This window comes from Temnothorax americanus, unplaced genomic scaffold (genome assembly GCF_048541705.1).
Source record: "Temnothorax americanus isolate GAGA-0224 unplaced genomic scaffold, ASM4854170v1 Scaffold11, whole genome shotgun sequence".
In the NCBI taxonomy this organism is placed as follows: Eukaryota; Metazoa; Arthropoda; class Insecta; order Hymenoptera; family Formicidae; genus Temnothorax; species Temnothorax americanus.
In genome coordinates this window covers 2,124,646-2,148,032 of record NW_027509242.1, presented here as the reverse complement: position 1 = coordinate 2,148,032, position 23,387 = coordinate 2,124,646, and the positions used below count along the sequence as shown (strand labels likewise).

Genomic DNA, 23,387 nt, shown 5'->3' with positions numbered 1-23,387 from the left:
GATAGAGAATCGCATTGTTCGACGCGCACGTGAAGTATATAGATAATATTCGCGTTCGCGTAATGCGCGAAAATATTCTCGTACTCGAAAATTACTTTCTAATTATCGTACGATAATTAAAATCGATGAGATCGGTTCTAATTGCATGCAATTATAATGCCGGGAATAACGGGTGTCAAATTAATTATTTGCGCGACATGACGTTTGCTCGTTCGTATTCACACGAGATCAGACTTGATGAGATCCGGTAATCATCGCTTCCGAGCTTCGACAATTAGTAGAGCCCGTCGCATCACGTGCGCGGCGAAACGAGGTGAGGCGTTGATTCGGCCCGAACTTAACGGCTATCAATGTCGATCAATGTACATTACATCGCCCCCGCGCGCTTGCTCGTTCTAGACGGTTACGATAGACGGACGCGAGCCCGAAGCTCATCCGCGTGCAGAAATTTCCAAGTCGGCGCGGCGTGACGATAAAACGCTAATTGATATCCGCGCAACAATTAGCGCCGAATTAACCGGCAGCGGAGGTGTGTGTAACGGCCAGCGGACACGCGGCGTGGCGGCGCGGCGGCAAATCGATCGATTCGACAAAAGTTTATCAAATAAACAGCACGGCCCATTTAATTAACGACGACTTCCGCCGCGAGCGGTCTGTTTATAAACGCGGCCACGCGCGCGCGCGCGCGCGCGCACACCTCCACCGCTGCGCTTCGCTCGCCGGAGAATCGAGTTCGAAGAGTCGTTTGCAAAACGACAGCGATAATATATATCGAAAGGGAGGCTGGCCGACTATACTGTTCCCGCGCGTGCTCCCGCAATCCAGCCGTTTATTAAAACTGCGTGGAGATACGCGATCTCGCTGGCCGGATAGAATTACGAACGGCCGGATTCGCGGCCGTTTCGAACTGACGCACGCGGAAGTATAATCGAAGCTTTTTCTTCGTAGAAAGAGTGTAGTTTAATTAATGCTTGTATTTATCGCGCGCGGACGGCTGAGTTATTGCGTGGTATAATGACGTGGATTTAATTGCGCGTTGCGAACTATGGTATAATAAAGCGATACGCCGGCAACGACGTTGTATGCCGAGCGCGAGAGAGCGCATTTTTACTAAATCACTTTCCGCCCGCCCAACGGGCCGACGCGACGTCACGAAAATCCGGAGCTCGATTAATGACACACGCCACGTTTTTTGATGTATCGGCCGCCGTTGTCCATTAAGCCGCCTCATTTCCATGCGATCGGTATCGATCGTAATTATTAAAAATTATTGGCTATTTAATATAATAACAAAACTATCCAAACATCTGTTCCGAAAGGAAACAATGGCGCTGAAAGAGGGCTCTGCTTTTATGGATTTTATATGCATTGTAATAACGATTAATTAATGACGACTAATTGCACGCGAGTAGACTCTCGCCTATACTACAACGGCGAAACAATCATCGGGACGAAATGTTGGATGATGAAAACTTTATCGAATGAAAGCGGAAAGCCACTTAATTAAAATCCGGCGGCGCGGCGGCGCACTCTTATACGTGACCCAGCGCCAAATTTAAAAGTGCATGGAATAGAGATGAATTAATTAGTACGCTCCAATTAGCGGCTGGTTAATACCGAATAACGCGCGTGGCCAGTTGTCGATACACGCGTTAAACGACAAAACGGCCGCGAAGGCGATCGATCCGGCATAAAAGCAGGCCGAATCAACGGCATATCGCGATAATTGGATGTATTTATGCAGGGGGACGTGGATTATATCGGCATGAAAGAAATTCGCGTTCCCATATAATTCGGCTGAAATGACGTTTTGAAATCTGTGAATTTCGAGAACACATATCGCGCGTAAAATAAAAAAGCTTTAATGCAGATTTTTTCTTTTGACTTTTTGATATTAAAAATTTATTGGGACAATAAAAAATAGAAATTTTTCCTCTAAATCACTAGAATCTCGATATTAACTGAAGAATTTGTCGAAAATATTGCAGTCGGGGATGTCAGGTTTTTCTATATTTTTTATTCAAATTAAAAATTGTTTGATAGGGGAGCACAATATTGACCTAAATTTTTCGAAATTTTTTGTTCAATTTAAAATGAAAATTTAGATAGGTGCATAGTATTGATCCGATACAGAGTATTGCAGCCTTTGAACAATATGTCTACAATCGTCTCGCGGATAGAGGACTATTTGCGTTTCAATTATTTAAATGGCTCACTCGTGTCTCACTCACGTGTGTCTCGTAAGCAAAATAGAAAGGGAAGTAGGATTATTGTTGCTGTTTGTAATTCATTATCATATATTATCATGCCGAGAGACGCTCGGCATACGTCGTTATCCGCTAGTCATTCGTCTCATTGCCGCTATTGTATGTACGTTCACTTAGCTTCTTACTCGCTTATTATATAGCGATCTAATGTAGTATCAATATCAATCTAACGCTATACCAATTTTATCGCAGCCTTGGCACGAACAAAAATTGTCGCGTTTTACTTTAAAAACTTTACAGCGAACATGCAAGGGAAAAATATCGGAAAAATATAACTGTGCAAAAACTGCACAGTTTTATTTTCCCGAAATAATACGAAAGAATCGCACAATTCGATGTTAATAACTTCCTTTATTTAGCAAACAGTTGTTTATGTATCTGACATTTTTTATTTATAAAAAAGCTTATTTATTGCCGTTACATTATTGCACAGCGTGCACTGCCAAGTTTAAGGTTAATGTTCCGACGGGCTGTTCCGTTGCGAATCGACGCCGTCTGGCCGGCGTGTCTCGCCGGCTGATTAAAAATTGTGCGCCAATGATAAATCAATCAATCGACCGCAATTAGCCGCTCGCTCGTTACGTCGAGCAGGCGGCGTGGCGTGACGCGTTCCGTAAAAGTGGCTCGAGAGAGCGAGCGATAGAGGAGAGAGAGAGAGAGAGAGAGAGATAGAGAGAGAGAGAGAAGGAAAGGGAGAGAGAGATCAAGAGTGCGAACGTCAAAGCGCCGATTTTAATTAACATCCACAACGTTATCTCCTCGACTAGAGTCGTTCTCGGTGGTGTGTACACATCCGCGACGACGGCCATGCGGTAACTTTAAAGTTAATCCGCGCCTCGGTTCGCCAACTTAACTCATCGCGAGCGCGCGAAGGAGACCCGGGCTCTGTCCCCGCGCAACTTTTCCGCGGTTATTTTTCCGCTTAAAATAACTTGCCTTAACTCAATTATTTCTCATTAACTTAGCCGTTGCGCACGCGGGCTTCTTTTTTGTCCCCCCGGCCAACTTTTCACTACAGCGCACAATGGTTTTGGTCGCGGTGGAAGGAAAGCGGTGAACGCGGCGAGAGGAGACGACGGTTGTCGAGAGAGAGAGAGAGAGAGAGAGAGAGAGAGAGAGAGGGGGGAGAGGGGGGAGAGGAGAGAGACCGCACGCAGGGGGATGGGGAGGGCACCCGACTGTGTGCGCAAGGGCTCTGCACGCTATGCGCGGGTGGGTGTGTGTAGGGTACAGCGAAGCACGATAAGTACACGACGGGGAATTTATTGTGCTCTTCAATGGTCAAAATTAAAAGTTGAGGCTTAAGGATTTCGAATCTAGAATTCTCGCCGAGGATTGAAGCGATTTAAAGTCGAGACTCGAAAGATTCAAGGAATCAAAGTTTGGGATTTAAGGGGCGGGTTTTCGCAAAGACAGAGTCGAAATGTAATATAAACGCGAGCTCTTTGCTTTTAAAAATATATCGCTACTATTTTAGCCTTTTTACATCTGAATTTTTTAAAGCTGGATGAAAACGTCTTCATCGCATTATCTGTAGCCACGCGCAGGTAGATCGTTCTTACGCTTGCGCGCTGTAAATCGCCGTCGTCGTCTTGCGACATTTCGACTACCACCTTTGCCAGTAAGAGTCGGGCGAGATTTACATGAGTAACGCTCATCGCGGCTTTATGGAGCGAAAGTGAGGCATCCTTATCCGACTTTATGACTCAGCCGGGAGAGAACTCCGGAGAGAAGTCCGAGTGAAATTTAGCGTGTAATATTGAATGCTGATTAGGATCGACGAATAAGCGAGCAGCGAGCGCCGGAAACGCGGACGGTATAAATCTCGCTGTTTTAAAATAGAGATTTATTCGGACGTCCGAATGCCACGGCACGAACGTGAAAGGTCGAAGGGGAGAGAAAAGAAACGGGCGGGAAGAATGGCGAACGATTGAGAAGCTAAGCTAAGAAATATTTTGTTACCTTCATCGATATACGCGCGGTCGTCGAAGGCGAAACGCTTAATGCGCCTTTGAACGAAGACGTCGGCGTCTTCGTCGTCTTCGTCGTCGTCATTGGTGGAATCCAAACGCCAACGACGACAACGACGACGGTGAAGAAAGAAAGCGAAATAAAAACACGTTACAAGGAGGGGGAATTATCTTTGAAAGTTAAAGCTGGCGCTCGCGCTCGCGGATCGATTCGCGCGCTACGAGAGAGCTCTGCAATTTAACTGCGCGATCCATCCTTCTACTTTTTCTCCCTCTTTCTTTCTCTGTCTCTCTCTCTCTCTCTCTCTCTTTCTTCCTCTTTCGTTTTCTCCGGTAAAAACGATCCCATGATCTTAATTCCAGTTATTAAATCTTTCAGTCGACGCGGGCGAGCGCGCGTTACGCTTGTGTTATAGTCGCCATGAATAGATGTTGACTTATTACAATTATACTTTATAATAGCTTCCCGCGCCGCGCACTTCGCCGACAGAGAGAACGAGAAGCGCAACTTCTTCCCGCCTCTCAACTTTGCCGGAGTGCAGTTTTGCATCCTTTCTGAAACCCGGACGTGGCCGTCGTCGCTGCCACCGTTGTTGCCGGACCAAAGTTTGACACAAACGCGCGCGCGGCCGACCGTAATAATAAATATAATATAATATTCATACGTGACGCAGGAGTACGAGAGAGAGAGAGAGAGAGAGAGAGAAAAGTGAGCGAGGATATATCGAGGCGGAAAATAGCGCGCGTTTTAACATCGAAATAACTAAGTATTGAAGTCAATCAGAGAAATCTCTTTGATCGTCTAACGAGTCTCGTGAAAAAGAAACGCAAATAATTTGAGAAAGGTCGTAATTTACATGCCAATGGATGGAAATTGCGATAACAGCCCCAATTATATATTTATCAGAGTTATTAATACAAGCTGATTTTTAGATATAATTAAATACAGTTTAATTTAATACATTTCTCTTGGATGTCATACGCCCGTAGATATTTGCCATATATATTTTCACATAAACCGTATTTACAATAAAATGCTGTTGACGATGTGTCAGTTCCGTCGTAATTTATAAATATTTTACAAAATGTTTCAAAGAGAGATTATCAGGAAAGAATGCGAATTACAGAAAAGCCGTTAGAACTACACGAGACATAACACAGACAGATATTAGATTTTATCGAAATCTCAGTGGAAATATTACAATGGAAAGGATGCGTTAACATCAGCGAATAACAACGCTGGCATAACGCATCAGACTCCGCATGCAACGTTCTCGTAATAGCTGCCGGGCGAATCGCGCTACGCTTGCTACCGATGCACACGAACGCGAGTGCGAACGGCGAGCTTACGAACGCGTCTTTACGCGGGTGTTTGCTCGAGTTACCCCCTGGAGGGGTCCGTTGCCCTTCCTGTCTGCCTTACCCTGGTTAGCTACCGAACTTGGGTGCGCACAAAGCGGGCATTCCGTCACTTTGTAACGATAAACTCAGCGTAAGGTTTGTCAAAGCTAATTGGATGCGACTCCTCGCGTACACTGTGTCGGCTATGCGATACTCGAAATGTACAAATTCGCGAGCATGCGCGCGCTCGCGCGCGCACGCGTGCACGCGATTCATTGACCCGGATATCGCTCGCGTTCGTCGGGCGTCGTCGTTTCCTCCGGGGATACGCGTTCGAGATTCGTCATATCGGCCCTTTTGCCGAGAGAGAGAGGGAGGGAGGGAGAGAGAGAGAGAGAGAGAGAGAGAGAGAGAGAGAGAGAGAGAGAGAGAGAGAGAGAGAGAGAGAGAGAGAGAGAGAGAGAAACGACGAGCCATGCTGGACCCCGATCGAGCTCTCTTGGCACCGAGTGAGAACGCGATGCCCGAATGTCGCTGCCAAATCGAATTTTTACCATACGCCACGTCTCGTGATAAATACGACAGAAAAATATTTGCGATATTCGAAATTCCTGTTTGCACAATAAGGTGGGACATTTCGCAGTTTGCTCCCCGCAGTGCCGATCCGAAATCGAGAATTATCTCTTGTCCCCCCTTTTCTATATCATCCTGCTTTTTCCGCAAATGTAGTTTATCGAACATTTATGATAAGTAGTATCGCGAGCGGAATTGCGTTCGGAACATTCAAGATGTTTGCTCGCTCGATCGAGTGGATTTTTCAATTTCACGTTGCACGTCGGTTCGAAATTAAAACACGTAATTTTTTTTTGCCCTCCCAGCTGTAATTACGCTGTAATATATCACGAAACGACTAAACGCCTCTTCCCGCCGCCGCGTGTACCAGATCCATACCATTACGCGATAATCTTCATCGTGTGGAACTTCCCGAGCGCCATTTCGCTATTACATTTATTATCTTTCAATTATTCAATCGAGATCAAAAAGGGCAATAATAGGGACGCCGCCAAAGGGAAAGAATCGTGCAGCGTAATGTTAAATACATAAATGCAAGAGCTATACCGCGCGCGCGATCTTGACTCAGCGCTCGTTTCACTTCGCGACCGTGCCAACATCCGTGCGCACGTGTGCTCACCCCCTCACTTTCTCCCTCCTTCTCCCTCTATACGTGTGTTTCATGCACAGTACGGTATAGCAGCCGTTAACTCCATCTTCGCGTGTACCGCGCTCCTGCAGAACGAGCCCTGATAGCGCGGCAGTCGAATAGCGGTACACGAAAAGTGGCCGTCGCGCACGGTTATAATTACACGCGTAACGATAAGAATATACGTACTGATAAGACGAAATGGGTGTACGCCTTATCGTCCCCCCCGCTCGATCGACGCGGATTATACATCGTATGCTTATTCGATGCTTTTAACGCGCGCGCGTCACCTCTCGTCGCGCGAGCTATAAGGCTCCGCGTTTTTCCTTCCCTCTCTCTCTCCTCCTTCGCTATTTTTCCCATGCTATACCCGCGTGATATCGCGGCGTACCGACGTCTGCAATCGTCGGTGGATATTTTTCATTTTGCGCGCGATCCCCGTTCCAACCAACCTTTCGCCGAGCGCTTTAAAAAGTATTACTTATCCTGGATTTTATCCGCTCGACCGATCCCGGGTCAGATCAATCACTTATTCGTGATCGATCGCGTAACGCTTTAAGGATGTTTATAAGGGAGGTAGGGAACGCGCGCGGTGAGAGAAGGGGATACACTCGTGCGATTCCCGATGACACGACATGAAAGGCGTGTAGCATATCCGTCTGCTTATATGTATATGAAATTATTTTCTCTTGACGGATATAACCCCCGTTTATCGCGAGTAGATTAGCGACGGAAACGAGAATTTTGTGATATTCCTCTGCAATAAGTATTCAGATAAGTGACGACAACGAATTACTCGAACAGCGAATTACTTTATCTCGCGTTTGAAGGAACGAATGGAGCAAATTTGCAACACGGTTCTTCGTATTAAGAAGCGAACAAAACGTATGACACGTCCCTTTGAAGTTACATTAAGTCAGGATCTTAATTTCCTGCGGAAACAAAGCGGTTCCCGTGCTGCTTCTCGATAAAAAAAATGGTAAAGAAGGAGAGAGAGAGAGAGAGAGAGAGAGAAGAACGACGGCGGGTTTTCCACGGGATTGCGAAACGCGTTTTCCCGGCTTATTATTTGCGTTAAAACGAATTTTATGTATTCGCGTTCGCATTCACCCGAGTACTTAGCAAGTTCGGTGCGTGCTTTACAACAACGGGAGAGTGGAGCTGTAGCGTGTAACAATAGCGCTGCCTTTTCGTGATAAAGGGTTATGACCGCGTCTTGAACTTTTATAAAGGACGTGCCAAGTTTGGAGGGCCGTGAACGCCAAACGCGCCGCGCCTTCGGAATATCGCGAGACTTCCGGTCGGGGTTATACGTGTGTTACGCGAGCGAATAAGGTGGAAGCGGAGGGATCGATGGTGCAAACCGACCACCGTGTATTATCTATGCTTCTATATATCCCGATGCTTCGTAAATGCACGCAAATATGTCACATCCAGCATCAGCCGCTGGAGTTTTCGAGGAGGAGCTGCGACGTTTTATCGAACGAGAATTTAGGTCATCCCCGGTAAATGCCTAAAATATAATTTCACCCACAGATTTTGCACTCCGCTCGAAATTACTATTTTTGCCGGTGGCTACGAACGCAAATTCAACGCGGATTCGCGATTTTGCCTCGTGTCCTAATTAACAACAGCTCAACAAAACATATGCATAGGAGACGAATATAAAAGCCCCGGGAAAATGTGTATGTACATTTGCGAACGTTTTGAAAACTCACGCTTGGGGGTTTGTCTTTTTTTTTTTTTTCTATTATTCATTTCTCGGAACCATATTTCAGTGCTCTCGTCTCTTTCACGGCGCTGGGCATATTTTACGCCCGGAGACGGGCTGTTCGAGGCGCTCCTATTGTGGATGCGTTTTAAACGAGCATTAGTTTCTAACAAATGTTACAACGCTTTTCGAATCGAAGCGAGCGACGTAATGGCGCGTATCGCGTAATTAGCGCTAACTGCTGGCGTTTAATACCGAGTTTCGGCTTGTCTAATGCGAAGACCGCGTTTATTGTTATCGCGAGCTGACGACGCACGGCCGCATTCAGCTCTGAACGCCTAGATAGACGGGGCGGCGGCTGAATTCCGTATTCAAAGTTCTTCGTCGCGACTTGCTTCGGGTCCCGTCTCTCCGCCACCATCTTCAAGATAAACGGCTCATATATCCCAGTTGTAATTCCGGACGGCGCGGCGGAGAGACGCGCGCGCGGCGTAACACAGTTTCGGCGGAAAAACTTGGCACGTTCAAGGACGAATGTTCGTTCCGCGCGACAACTAGCGCGCTCTTCTCTCGCGCGACATTTCCCGTCGCTTTGTTCTTCGTCGTCGGCGTCGACTTCCGGTCGACGTTTTTATCACCCGGAACGACGTCCCGTGAAAGCCGAGCTCGTCAAGAGGTGCAATTTGATGTATGGCTTGTTGGGCCAGGTAAGTTTGCTCCTCGCAAAGATGTCGTTGACCCGCTACTATTACGCTAGATAGGATTAACCCTTCCGGCCCGCCAACGCCGCCGCTGCCGCTGCCGCTGTCGCCGTCATCGCCACAGGGCCGCGTATACATGTGTATTGTATGTACCTACATATAACGCGTTTACCATGCCAGGCACTACTGGAAGCGCGCACGGTACGCTCGTTATATAGTAGCCTCCGAGCCGAAACCCTGAAAATTTCCATATATTCGTAGTCGCGCACGATGAAGCCCGGCGGTCGGGATTTTTAGCGCTTCATCTGTTTACCTCTCAACTCAATTGTCAGACAGTTTCGTTCCGCACACGGTCGGCGAACACAATCGAATTATCTGATGTGTCGGGCAAATCACTGAAATTACTCTTTAGCAGAGTCGGCTACTGCTCGCGCGCTATATTATTGGCGACGGGGAAATTAACTCGAAACTTGCATTTTATTTATTTATCTCGTGAAATCTGGCTAGGATAGATCATGGAATCGAAGGCTGGGATATCTTTGGCGAATTTTCTCCGGCGAATTATTTTCAAGGTATCCAGCCCTTAAATCTTATTAGCGAAGCTGATAATGTGAAGAGGTGTACTCTTCAGCTATATTGGTCAATAGCAAGTAACTATGTACCCCACGTCAATTTAGTTCGGGCTAACTATCACGTAATTTCATCATATGCTTCGTCATCGTCTCGAAATTACGCTCTGCAAGGCTGCATCCTTGTAAACCATTGAGCAGCACCGTGGCCGTCATTGTCGATGCTTCCCCCCCCCCCCACATGTCTTTCCTCTTGTGCCAAGCGCCGAGTATGAAATAACTTTGTTATATTCGCGATATCGACATCCCGATATGTCACGCCACCGGAGTTGTACAGCCCGACGAATCGCGCGAGCCTCGTCTACCAGCGCCTGTGTAATTAGCGCGGCGTGTCCGAGACTTTTTGATTTAACGTTAACGTCGTCCGGCGCGATATCGTTGGAAAAGAATTACAGTTTTATCTGTTTCATCGCGCGACGCTGATAAAACCCCGTTGATAACCGACTTCTTAGCGTATATATCCTCGTCGTCGAAACCACGAAATTAGGATCTAGAGGGTCCGTGTCCATTATATCAACGATGACCGGTAACTAAGCGCGATAGTTTGCTCCGTCCGTTTGTGTGGTGCGGTGGCGGCGAGTATCGAGTAATTTCATTACCGCCGCGCGGACGTCGACACCTCGACGCATCCCGCGCGGATTAACGAAGGGGGGAGGGGAGAGAACCCTGCGGCGTGAAGGGACCGCCGTGATTCCCCGTCGTTTGCTGTCGGCGTTGACTAGCGATGCGGCTAGTCACGGTGGCGCGATAGATAGACCGCGACAATGGTATCGGCCCAACGGTGGGCGTCTATCTCCTGTCGCATCTCTAACCCTGTCGTTAGTCTCTCGGCGCGCGTGCAAACGCCTGCGCGCGCGCGCGCGCGCGTCCTTAATCTGATCCGCGTGATTCGCAATCAGGCGGACTGCGGACTGCGGGGGAGGAAACAAACGACTCGGGGTCCCCGACATTCACCGCGCGTCTCGCATATACGCCGATCCGGGTCATCCGTTTGGCCGCTTTGGCCGGTCCACCTCGCTCCCGCGGATCGTTGTTTCATCCCCCCCCGTTTATGAACACGAGCTGCCATGTAAACGGAAGTTCGGGATCGGCAGCGGCGAAACGGGGCACACGTTTGCGTGCCGAGCCGCGGTGGCGCATCCGGACGTGTCGGCAAGAAGACCCGGGGGGGATTGCGGAAAAGACAGGACAGAGGGGATGTATCTGGAACGACGACGGGGGGGGGACGGCGCGCGAATAGACGCGGTTCTGATTACTTCGGAGGGTCCCGTCGTCGCCGGCGAATTTACGCTCAAGGTCTTCGTGCTTCCGAAATAAAGGCGAAGAGAAAAGAAGAGACTGTTGTCCGCGGAGAGAAAATCGTGTCGGTGCATAATTATTTCTTCCTTCTCTTTCTCTGTGCGTCCAGGGTACGAGATAGCTCGAAAGTCGGGATGTATCCTACGGATCGTTGGACCGCCTCAAATTAATCGACTCTCGGAATGAGAGAAATATGAGAAAATGTGCGAATCAATTTGATTTCCGTTTAAATTACAATCAAAAATGCAATTAAATTTGCAGATATTATAATAGAAGTGATAATTAAAAACGGACTAGCAATTATTATTATTATACGATAATTTATATATCGTTGAATGTTTTATCGTTACAACGGTATAGCTCTAATTAATTGCGTTTTCGCGTCGCCGTGCCATGCGTTTCAACGTTTAAGAAATATTCTCTAGGTGGATCAATATTTTGACAGATCAATAATGGGGTCTCGGGGAAAAAATGGTGCGGCACGCCGGGGCCCGCGTACTATAAATCCGTCACAGCATAGTTCCCAGTTGTACCTGACGCCCGCAAACACAACATTGCTTTTCATGCTGCCGCATATATCTACTTTTTTGCGTTCTAACGGGAGCTCGCGAAGCGAAAACGCTATTGATCGAGTGAAAACATTTTTCTGCGGTACCCGGTCTCGTCTTTGATTTTTGATATTAGGAATTCTCATTACGTACCCGTCGTATTTTACTTGGCGGCGACCCCGCGCCGTATACATATACACACGCTCGCACACACACGGGGATATCTCGGCCTTCCTCTACTCTACGATTACATCCCTGCCGCTCTCATTCGGTTTACTACGCCTTCAGGTGCAACCTGACGCCGTACGTGCTAGATGGAATTCGATATAAGCGTCGCTTGAACACGGAATCATTTAACATGAGGAGGAGGTAACTGAAACATTTCCAGCTCTTATTTCTCAAAGGTCTGATCCTTTTACTTCTTACTAGGGAAGAAAAAGGAAATTCGTATAATACTGCAGTCGCGCGCTGCACGAGCAGACGCGATATTTTCGACCTGCCTATAACGTATCGTCTTTGATGATACATCACTGCACTCCACCGTAGAGCGAATCTCGATGCTCACGGAAGATTTAGCATGCATCTATATACATATATATGTATATATAATATATATGTATGTGTGTCTATGGCATATATATTTCTCTCCTCTCTCGCGCGCGCGTATTTGACTTCGTACCGCATAACTTATAGTTCCGAAGAAAAACGTTCGACATAACTCGGCGCACTTATATCGAATTCGCCCGAATGTAGACTGCATTACGTCACCATAGAAAGAGTTTAACCGTAGTTTAAGAGGTATCGTGAAAAAGCGGGGGCGACGGGGAGGAGAGGGTTAACTTTTCGGGCCCCCACTTTCCGCGCGCCACTAAAGTCGAAACGATACAAGGAGCCTATCGCTCCTATCCCGAACGAGAGCCGGGTCGATATCCCATCTGTTTCCCACGGTTGGAGAAATGCTTAAGTTTAAGTGCGCGGATGTGCTTTTACTCACTCGGCGTGGAGAGGCTTAGACTTAATAGAATACGGATATACTTTCAGTCAAGTCATTCGATATCGCATCGCAAGATACTGGAGGGTGTTTCCCTTCGGAAGTATCGATACCTTATGGCAATCAAGAAGAAAATAGTGTCGTAGATAAATATGAACTCTAATGCAAGTAATTATATATTTTATAATATATTATCCAGTATATAATAATATGTGCATATATATCTACATATTAAAATAAAATATTATATAAATCGTATCGTCCCCCTTAAGCCAATATCATAAATGTGCGATATTCGATAAATTTTAGAAATTCACAATTAAATGTGTGACGAACTGAAAAAGACATTCACCCCACTCAAAAAGTGAAAATTTGCACATTCATGGTTCTGGCACAAGAGGAATGATACATAATATTCCTCGTTACAATATGTTAAAAAATTATTCAAATTTAATGTTTATTAGATATCGTTATCGTCTTTAGTTAACATTATTACATTATTTGTTTCGCCGAGGTGTCTTTCAGCTGTCTATCGTTCTATCGCAAGAGTAAGCATTGCTACTAAAAATATCCCAAAATAAAGTATCCGCGGTATTCCGAATATACTTACTCCGATATCAATTCGCGTGCATTTCTATCCGCATTCTGCGTTAATAGTCCGTCTTGCGACAGTGCGTAGAGTGCGACTTCCGCACAGGCGCTTGCAGAAATCTCTCTTGCTCTCTCCTTCTCTCGCCCCCCCCTCTCTCTCTCTCTGGGATTCGTTCGGGCTGGTTCGTGCCGAGGTGCCCCTATCTCGGCCTCGTGCTGTTCCAACATCGGGTACTCTCGGGCGCGCGTGCGAACGACCGAGAGAGAGAGAGAGAGAGAGAGAGGAACCCGGGCGTGCGAGAGGGGGTTACACTACGCGGTGCCGCCGCCGGCCGCGCGCGCGAGGGTGGGAGACGGCGCCCCGCGCTCCAAAGCCCGTAGGCCGCGCCACCGCCACTACTCCGCACACGCGATCACCGTGGGGCACGGACGCGCGCGCTCTCTCTCTCTCTCTCTCTCTCTCTTTCTCTCTATTTCTCTCTCTCTCTCTCTATTTCTCTTTCTCCCCGAATGCCTCCTCGCCGCCGCTGCCACCCGCTATTTCCGCGCGACGCGTGCTCGCCGCACGATCGGGACGCGTGTGCCCCGTGAGTGTCGCCGTGACTCGTCGTGAGAGGGTTGATGAGTGCGCGCGGTGCCTCAGTGCCTCCGGTCGGTGAGAAATAGTTTGGTGAGATAGAAAACGGAACACAAGGGAAAAAAAAACGAAAAAGAAAGAAAGAGAAACGAGGGATAATAAAGACGGACTGTTCGACGATTATTTATTCGACGACGTGTCTCGCGACGACGTTGGCGATTGTTCACAAAAGTGGATTTTCAATGTGAGCCGCGCGTTCGCGCGAGGCTGGATTTGTGCGATAAAAGAAACCGGAGTACCACAGTGCCCGCAACACCGCACCGTAAGCGCGGCGGGGTTCGATTTTCTCGATCGTCCGCGTCAACGATTGCGCGCGGTGCGTTTCGAAACCACACACGCGTTTCTCGCTAACTCCCGATCCTCTCTTCTCTCCCTCAGAGTTGAACGACTGCGGTCGCGGAGGCGGCAAGAAATCGTCCCGGGATCATCATGGACTGGACCCGGGGGATCTGTCTGACCGGCTTGTTATTGTTCTGCCTCGGATGGATCGGGGGTAAGTGCAGTGTGTTATATTCCGTGTGTGTGCGCCACTGGTTTTTGTATCGCTCGTTAGACCCCGGCGTTTCGGCCTCGCGCGCTGACGCATGAATCGGGGTCTTTGTCAAACAACGGGCTCCACCGCGCCGTTCGCCGCCGCGCCGCCGCTGCCGCCGTGCTGCTCGATCGATTCGATTAATCGCCGACGATCCGCGTCGGGAATGCGCGGCGTTTCGGACATCCGCCGGGGCCTGCCCCGTCGCGCGATGCTGTTTTGCTTTTGTTCGCGGCGCGACGTCGATGGCCTATTTGCGGCCGCTATTATACGAACGGGTCGCAAACGGTTGACGATAACGACGCACGTTGAGCCCGCTATCTGAAGGTAGCAATCGCAAATTGTTCCGCAACAGGGGTCAACACTTATCACCCTGGCCGTTGATACAACTGTCTCTCCCACGATAAATACTTTAACGCCACACCCCCTCTCCCCGCCCTACGCCGTTAGAGCGTTTCGCTCGTTATCCTCAAACTTTAGAGATGTTCCCCCATTTAACTTTAGTAATCTTTGACTCCAACTGGAATATCACGTCTATATTCTCGCCTAAATTCTCGCGAGCCCCGATACTCGGCGCGCGAGTTTTTCGAAGCCTATGCTATTTTCTCGCTTCTCTGTTCTTGAAATTGGGAAAGTTATGAAATAGGAGAGATATAGTTTGGGAAGGCTGAGCCGCGTTCGAGGATATTATTGATTCTTCCCGCACTAGCCGTTTGAAAGTAGTCGTACATTTATTCCGCCACGACGGGAATGACATTTTATTGGTAATAAGTAAAGCGCTGACTTTTTGAATTTTTAAGCAGTCCCACCTCCCCGTGTGACTTATGCATTCGAGTCTGCAAAGTGTAACTTTTGAATACTTGAGCATCGAAAATGGTTTAAGAAGCGATAAAGTACTTTCGGGTCCGCGAGAACACCTAAACGTGTTATCATACCGATCTGATCTTTGTTTAAAATACAAATCACGAGATCTATAACGATGTATAAAATTGAAGACAAAAGTTGAGGCGAGGGAAAGTTTCGCAGATGTCTTTGTATATGTCGAATTTTAAACGATCACTTAAAACTGTTTGAAGCTCATATTCCACTCGCTGCAGGCAAAAGTCGGATGAGATCTGTTAAAATTTCGTAAAGATTGAAGTATCGAATCGAGAGGTCATTCGCGAGTTCGCGACATCTCGTTTCTTAAGGCGCGCGCGCACGTATACATATAAAATGTTCGCGAGCTTTATGAGAGGTAACGTCGCGAATCGGAGGGATATTTGATTTACGGATGTAAAATACGTAAAAAGAAAAAAAATAGATGACAGCGGCGACTAGGAGGCGAGTAAAAAGTAAATCGTCGGTTTTTTTTTTCGTCTTCTTTTCCCAGTTCCCTCCTCGGTGCCCCGCAGCCTCCGGCGTTTTTCCAACGCTCTTCAATTCGCGAAACGATTGCGCGGGCATGTTGAGATATGCATTTCCGACAACTCGCGCCCGTCTATATACTCTCGATCCCCTCCCCTCGCGTTGTACCCTCGCGCTCTACGCGGCCCTCCGACGCCACTCATTCCGAAACTCATTTCGCGATATGGGATAAACAACGGCATTGTCGGAAAACACGAATGAAGCTCAAACGAACGTATACCTCCGCCGCAGTGCCGTACGATCCAATTACCACCGTGGTGTTTCGCGATTGCTTATCAGATATGCTTAATTTAACGGGGTTTCGATACTGTCGCTGACATTATCGATACCCTCGAAATGTACGAACATTATTACCTGCCATCGCTCCGTTAATTTGAGAGAAAATAGACCAAACGTGGAGAAACGCACGCGGCGCAAAGAATTGATACTTTTTGAATGTGCAGGATGTAAAGGATGTATTCTACAGGATTATCATCTGCGAGAGATCTTGCTCTTTGAGCCGTAATCGATACCTAATTAACGTAAAGGAACGAAGTTGTCGGTGATTAAAATGTCCAGCAACGAAGTAACGATACTTAAACGATTCCTTCACGGTTGACTTAACTTTGTTCGTCGCGCCGTTCTCTCCTCCCCGTGGCTAATAAGTATGAAACGGTGCAACGAGGGTTACGCGATCTTCGCGGGAGATATCGACGGGTAAGAAAAAAAAATTTGTCACGAGATCGATAAGAACGCCGAGGGGGGCGCCGCATCAGAGAGAGTACTGGGGGTTGCTCTCCGCGGGGGGTTACACATTCCGCGTACAGGCGTATCGCAGCAGGTACGTACTTACGTATACATTTATCGTGTCTGAACTTCAATTTCGTGATGGAAGTGGATTAATACAATTTAATGGCGTCCCGGGAGAATTATATGCGCGTCGACATCTCGTACCTCGATCTGCCTACAAATACGCATATACGTATACATGTTAGACACGTCCGTGAACGTGTGTGTGTGTGTGTGCATGTGTGCGCATACGCGCGGGCCCCCGAGATGTATATCGGGGTTGAGGGGGTGGGGAAGGGGGGGGCACTAGTACTCGGCGTGCTTAATGATAATGGGGATAATAATAATTTAATTTAACACTCCGCGAGAGAAGGAGGTCGCGCTCTCGCATTGAACCACCAGTCCTCTCCGCCGACCCCCCCCCCCTCCTCCCTTTCCCGACCACCAAAATTCCTCCCTCGCAGGGTGCAGTATGCAAATATCAAAGAGTTGCGTCGTCCTCCGTCTCACCGTTTCTCTGACATCGCTCAGCTTTGGTCTTAATCTTTCCTGTTATTTATCTTGACTGTTTGCTCCTAGTCTTTTACTAATATAGCTGTCTCTGTAACTCTTTATCTCATATACTGTTCCGTGTAATTTTTGTTACGATTCTTGGGAGACTCGCTTCAGAAGACAATTAATCTGTATTTATTCGTGTATCTTTTCGCTTGTCTTATTAAACAGAATTTACGCTCCATTTCTCAGCTTCTCTCTCTCTCTCTCTCTCTCTCTCTCTCTCTCTCTCTCTCTCTCTCTCTCTCTCTGTTGACATTATTTATCGAATACATTCTTTGACAGTGTTACAACGAGTGCGTTCGATCTTTATCTCTATTCGATAATAACGAGGTAATCATTTTTCCAATATTGTCCAATGTTGTTTGAGATAATTATTCGTGTATGCTTTTAAGGCAAGGGATCGAAATGATATCGCAGCATTAATAAATTGAATTTTTTGTCTTTTTTTCTTTCTTTCTTTCCGCCTCGTTTTTACCGTACCTTTCGTAATAACTTACGTATGACAATAATACGAAGGACAATAATACCGCAATAATGCGTGTCATTACCTAATCTGTTTTCATACGTGGCTTTACACTCTAATTTTATAGCTTATGTTTCTCTAGTGCTTTTAAAGACTTAGGACGCCTAAGAGTAAATATCTCTTTTTCTTTTTTTTTTCCTCGACTCTCTCACTCTCTCTCTCTTTCTTTGTCTCCCTTTTGCTGTCTGTCTACCTCCCTTCTTCCTTCCGTTCCTCATTTTCTTTTTCACTAGCGACTCACGTAGGACGAATATAAAAAATGCGTACGTATGGTCGCGAAAGAAAAAAGAAACGGCCGCGCGCTTATGAGAAATGCAAACGACGTCGCGAGATCCGAGGAACGACTGTTACGTCACGGTCGCGTTCATTTCTGCTTCTATTTCCATACGCTTGTGTACGCTCGTGGCGCGGAAAATATGAAGTCGCATCGCGGCATCCGTGCCATGAAGAGAAGAGGGCGCGTGCAAGGGACGCGCGTAATACTAATACGTGTTTAACTGCCTACCGAAGCTTTTAACCGGGAGGCCACTACATGCCAATTTTTCACCGCCGCCGCCGTATTTCTCCGACGATCAGATACGGCCGCATATTGCCCGATGTCCGCAACACGAGATTCCGAATAAATCCGTATCCGCGCCCCAAAACTCGTCCGTCGCGTAATAAATCGTCCATCGGTATTACGCGATCGTATAGTATTTCTATAATGGATGTTCATTCCGCGCGTTACTTTCAGCTTGAATTCAATGCTGATTAACTTGCTTGTTGTGAAAATTTCCTTTTATTATAAGCGGATAAACAATGTATATCCTTTTACGTTTACTCATCCTTGGGAAGATTTCGAGCAGCATCGGGCGGGCGCTCGCGATACTTTATAAAATTCAATTTCGCATTCGCAATTGCAATTTTCCGTGGATATTTCTGAATCACTGAGATATAAAGTCGACTTATTAATTAACTCGCGCTGCCCACATGAATACCGTTTCTATACGGGTATACGGGTTAAGTAAACATGAAATGGCGCGTTGTCGGAATAACGTTTCGGTATGTTCTGTTTGCTCGATTGTTGAATCGGCAAGGCTGAAAGCCGCGACCGCGATGGCGCATAAACCGACGTGGATGGTTGGCGAGTGAGAGAGAGAGAGACCGAAAAACCGGACGCCGGGGGGTTAACGGCGCGTTGCGGCGCCCGTTGTTACCGTTGTTACTATCGACGAAATTACGATACCCAGCGGGTAGCTTTGGCTGCGGCGAACTGCCGATCCCCGTGCGATAGTTTCGAGACGTAACGCGCTATTCCGCTTAAACCCCCATGAGCGTTCGTCGTCCGTCAGGTCGAAAAAGCGCGATGTGTCGCGCAGATATCGCAATTCGTGCGAGAGAGACGCGCTGACTTCCTATATCGCGAGCGGAAATTGCGCGTGCTACCGACGAGAATTTGAGAAACACCCCAGATGTACCTCGAAATCGACGAGCGACATTTAATCTCGCGCTCGTGGAAGACGTGCACGCTGCCGCCGCCGTCTACGTTTGCCGATTTTCACGACTATCCGAGATGCTCGCGAATTAGGAAACATTGGGTTTTGTCATGTTTCTGTTGCATCTTGTCACCGATACTTTCTTGTTCGTGGAAGAAGAAATCGCGTGTTCAAAGTTTCAAGATTGTATCACAATGGTGATATGTAATTGTAAGACACTTTAATCGTTTGCTTATTCCTTATCCTGTCGTCATATATAAGCAGTATATACTACTAAATAGCTGAACAGGTGACAATCTTGGGATATCGGAGAACCGAGCTCCGCGGTCATCGCGATCGTTGATCGTTCTACGGTTCATCCGTCGTTTGGTTTTAATTGCCGGCCGTAAAGGTAGTTCGAGTAGTCGAAGTGCCGCGATCAAGTTAACGAGGCAACTTTTACGTTCATGAAGAAGTATATTATTCCGCGAACTACATTATATTATATTATTCCGTCCGCGTATTCGGCCGTGCGGGCATTATTTTCGCTCGTTCATAACCCCGTGGTAACCCCCCCGTCGGCGTCGTAACTAAGTATCTCTAGACGCGACTATCCGGATCGTCTTTCCGCGTATAAAACGTCCCAAGTTTGTCCGCACGTTCTCTCATTCGCGCGGATTCTTTGGCCAACTTTGGGGACCGACTACCCTCGCAGGAAAATTCGGATTCAACACCATCTGCGTGCCCGCGCGAAACTTTTTGATACTCGACATTAAATATCTTTGTAAGCCTCGAATTTAAGTTCCATTTAAAGTTAAATTTGCTCTCGAAATTAAAAGCGATGGACAAGTTATCGTTATATATATTCGCACGGTTTCCGAGTTTAATCGGGGAAAATTTCTATTTTTCCCCGTGTATCGCCACTAAAAACCAAGCATAATAGGATATAAAAATTAATCGAGAAGTTCGTTCCCGAGATGTCACACAAGACGGAAAACTGTGACAGCGTGATCCGCGCGGTCACTAAACGTTACGACGCGCGGGTATTATTTTACAAGCGTATAATAGTTACGTTCAATTAAGCGATTAAAACGCCGACGCCCTGCGTCGCGTAATGCGTTTTAACAATCTATAAAAGTTAATTTTATGTGGAGTCTCTCCGTCGCGACGCCGACGCCGCGAACTCGTTATCGGGCGCACGCGATGGACACGACGAATATACGAATATATATCTATAGCGTTCCTCTTATCGTCGACGTTATTGCCATTTCTTGGAATTTCTCTCGCTATAAATTGGGGTCTTAATAATACGAACGGAGGCGGACAGACGTGCGCTTCGATCGCGCCACCGTCGGATATTCTTTTCCCCGTCGAAATTAGGGGCGCACAATGGCGGGATCACGCGGCGCATAAATGTCGGACATTCGCACGAGATGTTTCGAGATCGCCGCACATCTGTTCGCTGCGCGCTACGGGGGATCCCTCTTAAGTGCATAATTGATGTATACGAGATCGACTGGCGCGGCGATACGCGATGATTCATGAAAGGCGATTCTCGCGCAGCACCCGCAGGCGTTTAAGGCGGACTATCGATACTTCCGCATGCAGCTCGGCATCCAATAAACCAGTACAAATCCGGTATAGTTGTTATCGGGAAGGCAATGCGTCGAAACCGTCAAAGACAGGCGTCAAAAGTATCGAAATATCTCGCAGGCACTCCTGATTGATAAGGGTAAGAGTGCGAACGTCGGAAGTAGGTGATATCTGGCGTATCTCGCGTCGATGTCTCTGAACCGACCTTTCGAGGAATGCGTGCGAGCGATGAATCGGAGAAACAAGGGACACGCTATCGTCTCTCTCCGAGCGAGATTACAACACCGGAGTGCATCGCGCGCGCTTGATCTCTCTCTCTCTCTCGCTCCCTCTCTCTCTCGAGTGCGCGTGATAGTTTCGCAGATATAAGTAACGACGCGCCATTTCGCGTGCGGCCGGCATTAACGCGAACTCGCGTCTGACACTCAACCCCTGATGAACAATTATCTTACGAAGCTTAGGTCGCCCGCGTGCACCAGCGAGCGAGCGAACGAGCGAGCGACAGAGGCAGGCGACGCGACGCGACGGAGAGAGACGCGCTCGCTCATGAACCGCATCGGGAAATGGGTCGCTGTAATGGCGACGGTAAAGTCCTCGTGAAAGTTGCACGGTTGTTTATAGTCGCGCCACAACACGCACTTGTAAGCCGTAGTCGGGTGCGGGCGGCGGACGCTATATAGCGTATATGCGCTCCGTTTCACTCCGCTCCGTTCCGTCCACGCGTGTAAACGCCCCACGAGTCGCGCGGCGCGGATTTATCCCTCTGCTAACCCCTCTGCCATTCGCTCCTTCCGCCCGTTTCCGCCGCTTCCGCGATTGTCGGATATAAACGTAAAAGTGGTAACGTCGCGGTAAAACATCGGGGCTATGTCTCGCTCGCGCGCGTACGTATATACATACATATGTATATCGCGCAGCGCGTTAAATCGCGCCGCGCGACCGCCGCTTGATTAAGGGAAATGTTCGAACGACGCGGCCATTACCGAGTTACGCCCCCGCCCGAAAAGAGGAATATTACCGAGAGCGGTGGTAGCCGCGGATCGGTTATGATAACGATACGATACCGCGCCGCTGTTAACGCGCGACGGATAGGACGACGAGTCGCGCTCGCGGCCGTTACACGAGCGTTTACGAGCGACGCGATGGCGCAAGCCAGGCTACGAGGTATATACGAGAGGTATACAGCATTAGCGGCAGTAAGACAGGAACGAGATAAATAAAAATCTTGAAGCAAGATTCGGTTTATAAATCATGATTATTTGTCTTAAAAATAATTCGTGCACGTATTTGAACTTTATCATACATATATTTTAGAGGAATGAACTTGAATATATATTATTGTACCAAAATATTGACAGAATTATTCGTGCGATAATTAAAGGACGCATCGTCGATTTCGCAGACAAATTTAGCGACACAAACATGGCGTTATTTTTGCAACGGCGGTCTCGAACAGCATTAAAGTTTGTAGACGCCAAGTTTGGCGCATGATAACGGGACAATTAGGGAGAAATATCGAGATGAAAGGAATTGTTCCGTGAGTTGTACCCAATTGTATCTACGGGATCGTATCAGTGGGGGCAATTAGTGCATTGTATTAATTTACGACGGATACGGCATTGCTTTAATTAAAACAATTTCCGACAGTATACGTCTACGGCTATGACACGCAAACTCGAAAATTAACGAGAACGAGTCGGTATCACTACAACATTCGCGCTCCGAGTTTCGTAATTGTCCGCGTCTTGCCTTCCGTGAATTGCTTAAGGTAGCCGGCAACTACTTTCAGGTCGCCGTCGCCATTTGGGCCAATAAACCAAACGCGGCGATTGACGAGTTCTCTGGAAGAGCGATTCAAGTTTGTACCACTAGGTATGTGTGGATGTGTACCAAGATAATTATAGTTTCTCTCTGTAAAGTAAATTTCAAAAATAATATCTGGTACGCGACTGCGACACGCAGAAAGGGAAAAAATGATCTAAATATATATAACTATAAGCTGATTTTCCAAAGAACTTCTGAATTGTCGCAAACACCGTAGATAAATAGATATACGCATATTGCGCTTTATGTAATCACGTGTTCTTGCGTCTTACACCGTTCCTCGAATCTTTGAATCGACAATCGAGTCGGTGCGACTCGCGCGATAATAACGGGGCTTCGTTAAAGACGCGGAACCTTGTCACGATGATTTAGTTTTACGCGCGGCGACCGCTTTATAACACGGACGGAAAAATATTTCCAGTATTTAAATCCGCCGTTTCGCGGCTTATACATATGCATCGTTTTACGAAATTGCAAAGGCAACGGCGACGGCATTGCGGGGCGGGGCGGCGCGCGCGGCGCTAGAAATTTCGAATTTAAACGAGCCTATTTGGATTCCGACAGCCCCGCCATCCATTTTTGCCCAGAATTTCCGGCGCGGCTGGTATCCGACAATCGGCAACCGGTAATCAAAATAATCGCCGGCGGTGCTCGTTCGACCCGCGGCGGAATAATTCCGGAAACATTTCAGCGTCGCGTCGTACGCGTCACACGCGAGATAATATGCGGATCGCGACATTTCTCGGCGAATCGCGCGAAACTTCCGTTTAATGTTTCGAAATAAAATTCGTGATTTATATTGCGTGTAATTTTATCGCAGCTGCTTCCAGCGCTATGAAATTATT

General features: G+C 47.5%; 1 protein-coding gene across 4 annotated transcripts in view; it reads left to right on the top strand.

The window, feature by feature from the left end:
- LOC143908635 (uncharacterized) overlaps window positions 1-23,387 on the top strand; it is a 189,369-nt gene that overhangs the window by 74,172 nt on the left and 91,810 nt on the right. The window contains exons 1-2 of one of the 4 annotated variants that reach the window (XM_077426382.1): window positions 13,644-14,148; window positions 14,265-14,379. The exons of 1 other annotated variant lie outside the window; for it this stretch is intronic. In XM_077426382.1, the coding sequence (XP_077282508.1) occupies window positions 14,316-14,379 (64 nt within the window). In that variant the 5' untranslated portion in view covers window positions 13,644-14,148; window positions 14,265-14,315. Of the gene's footprint in view, window positions 1-13,643; window positions 14,203-14,264; window positions 14,380-23,387 lie in introns of those variants that run through there. 2 more of the 4 variants (XM_077426380.1, XM_077426381.1) reach the window with 2 other exon arrangements.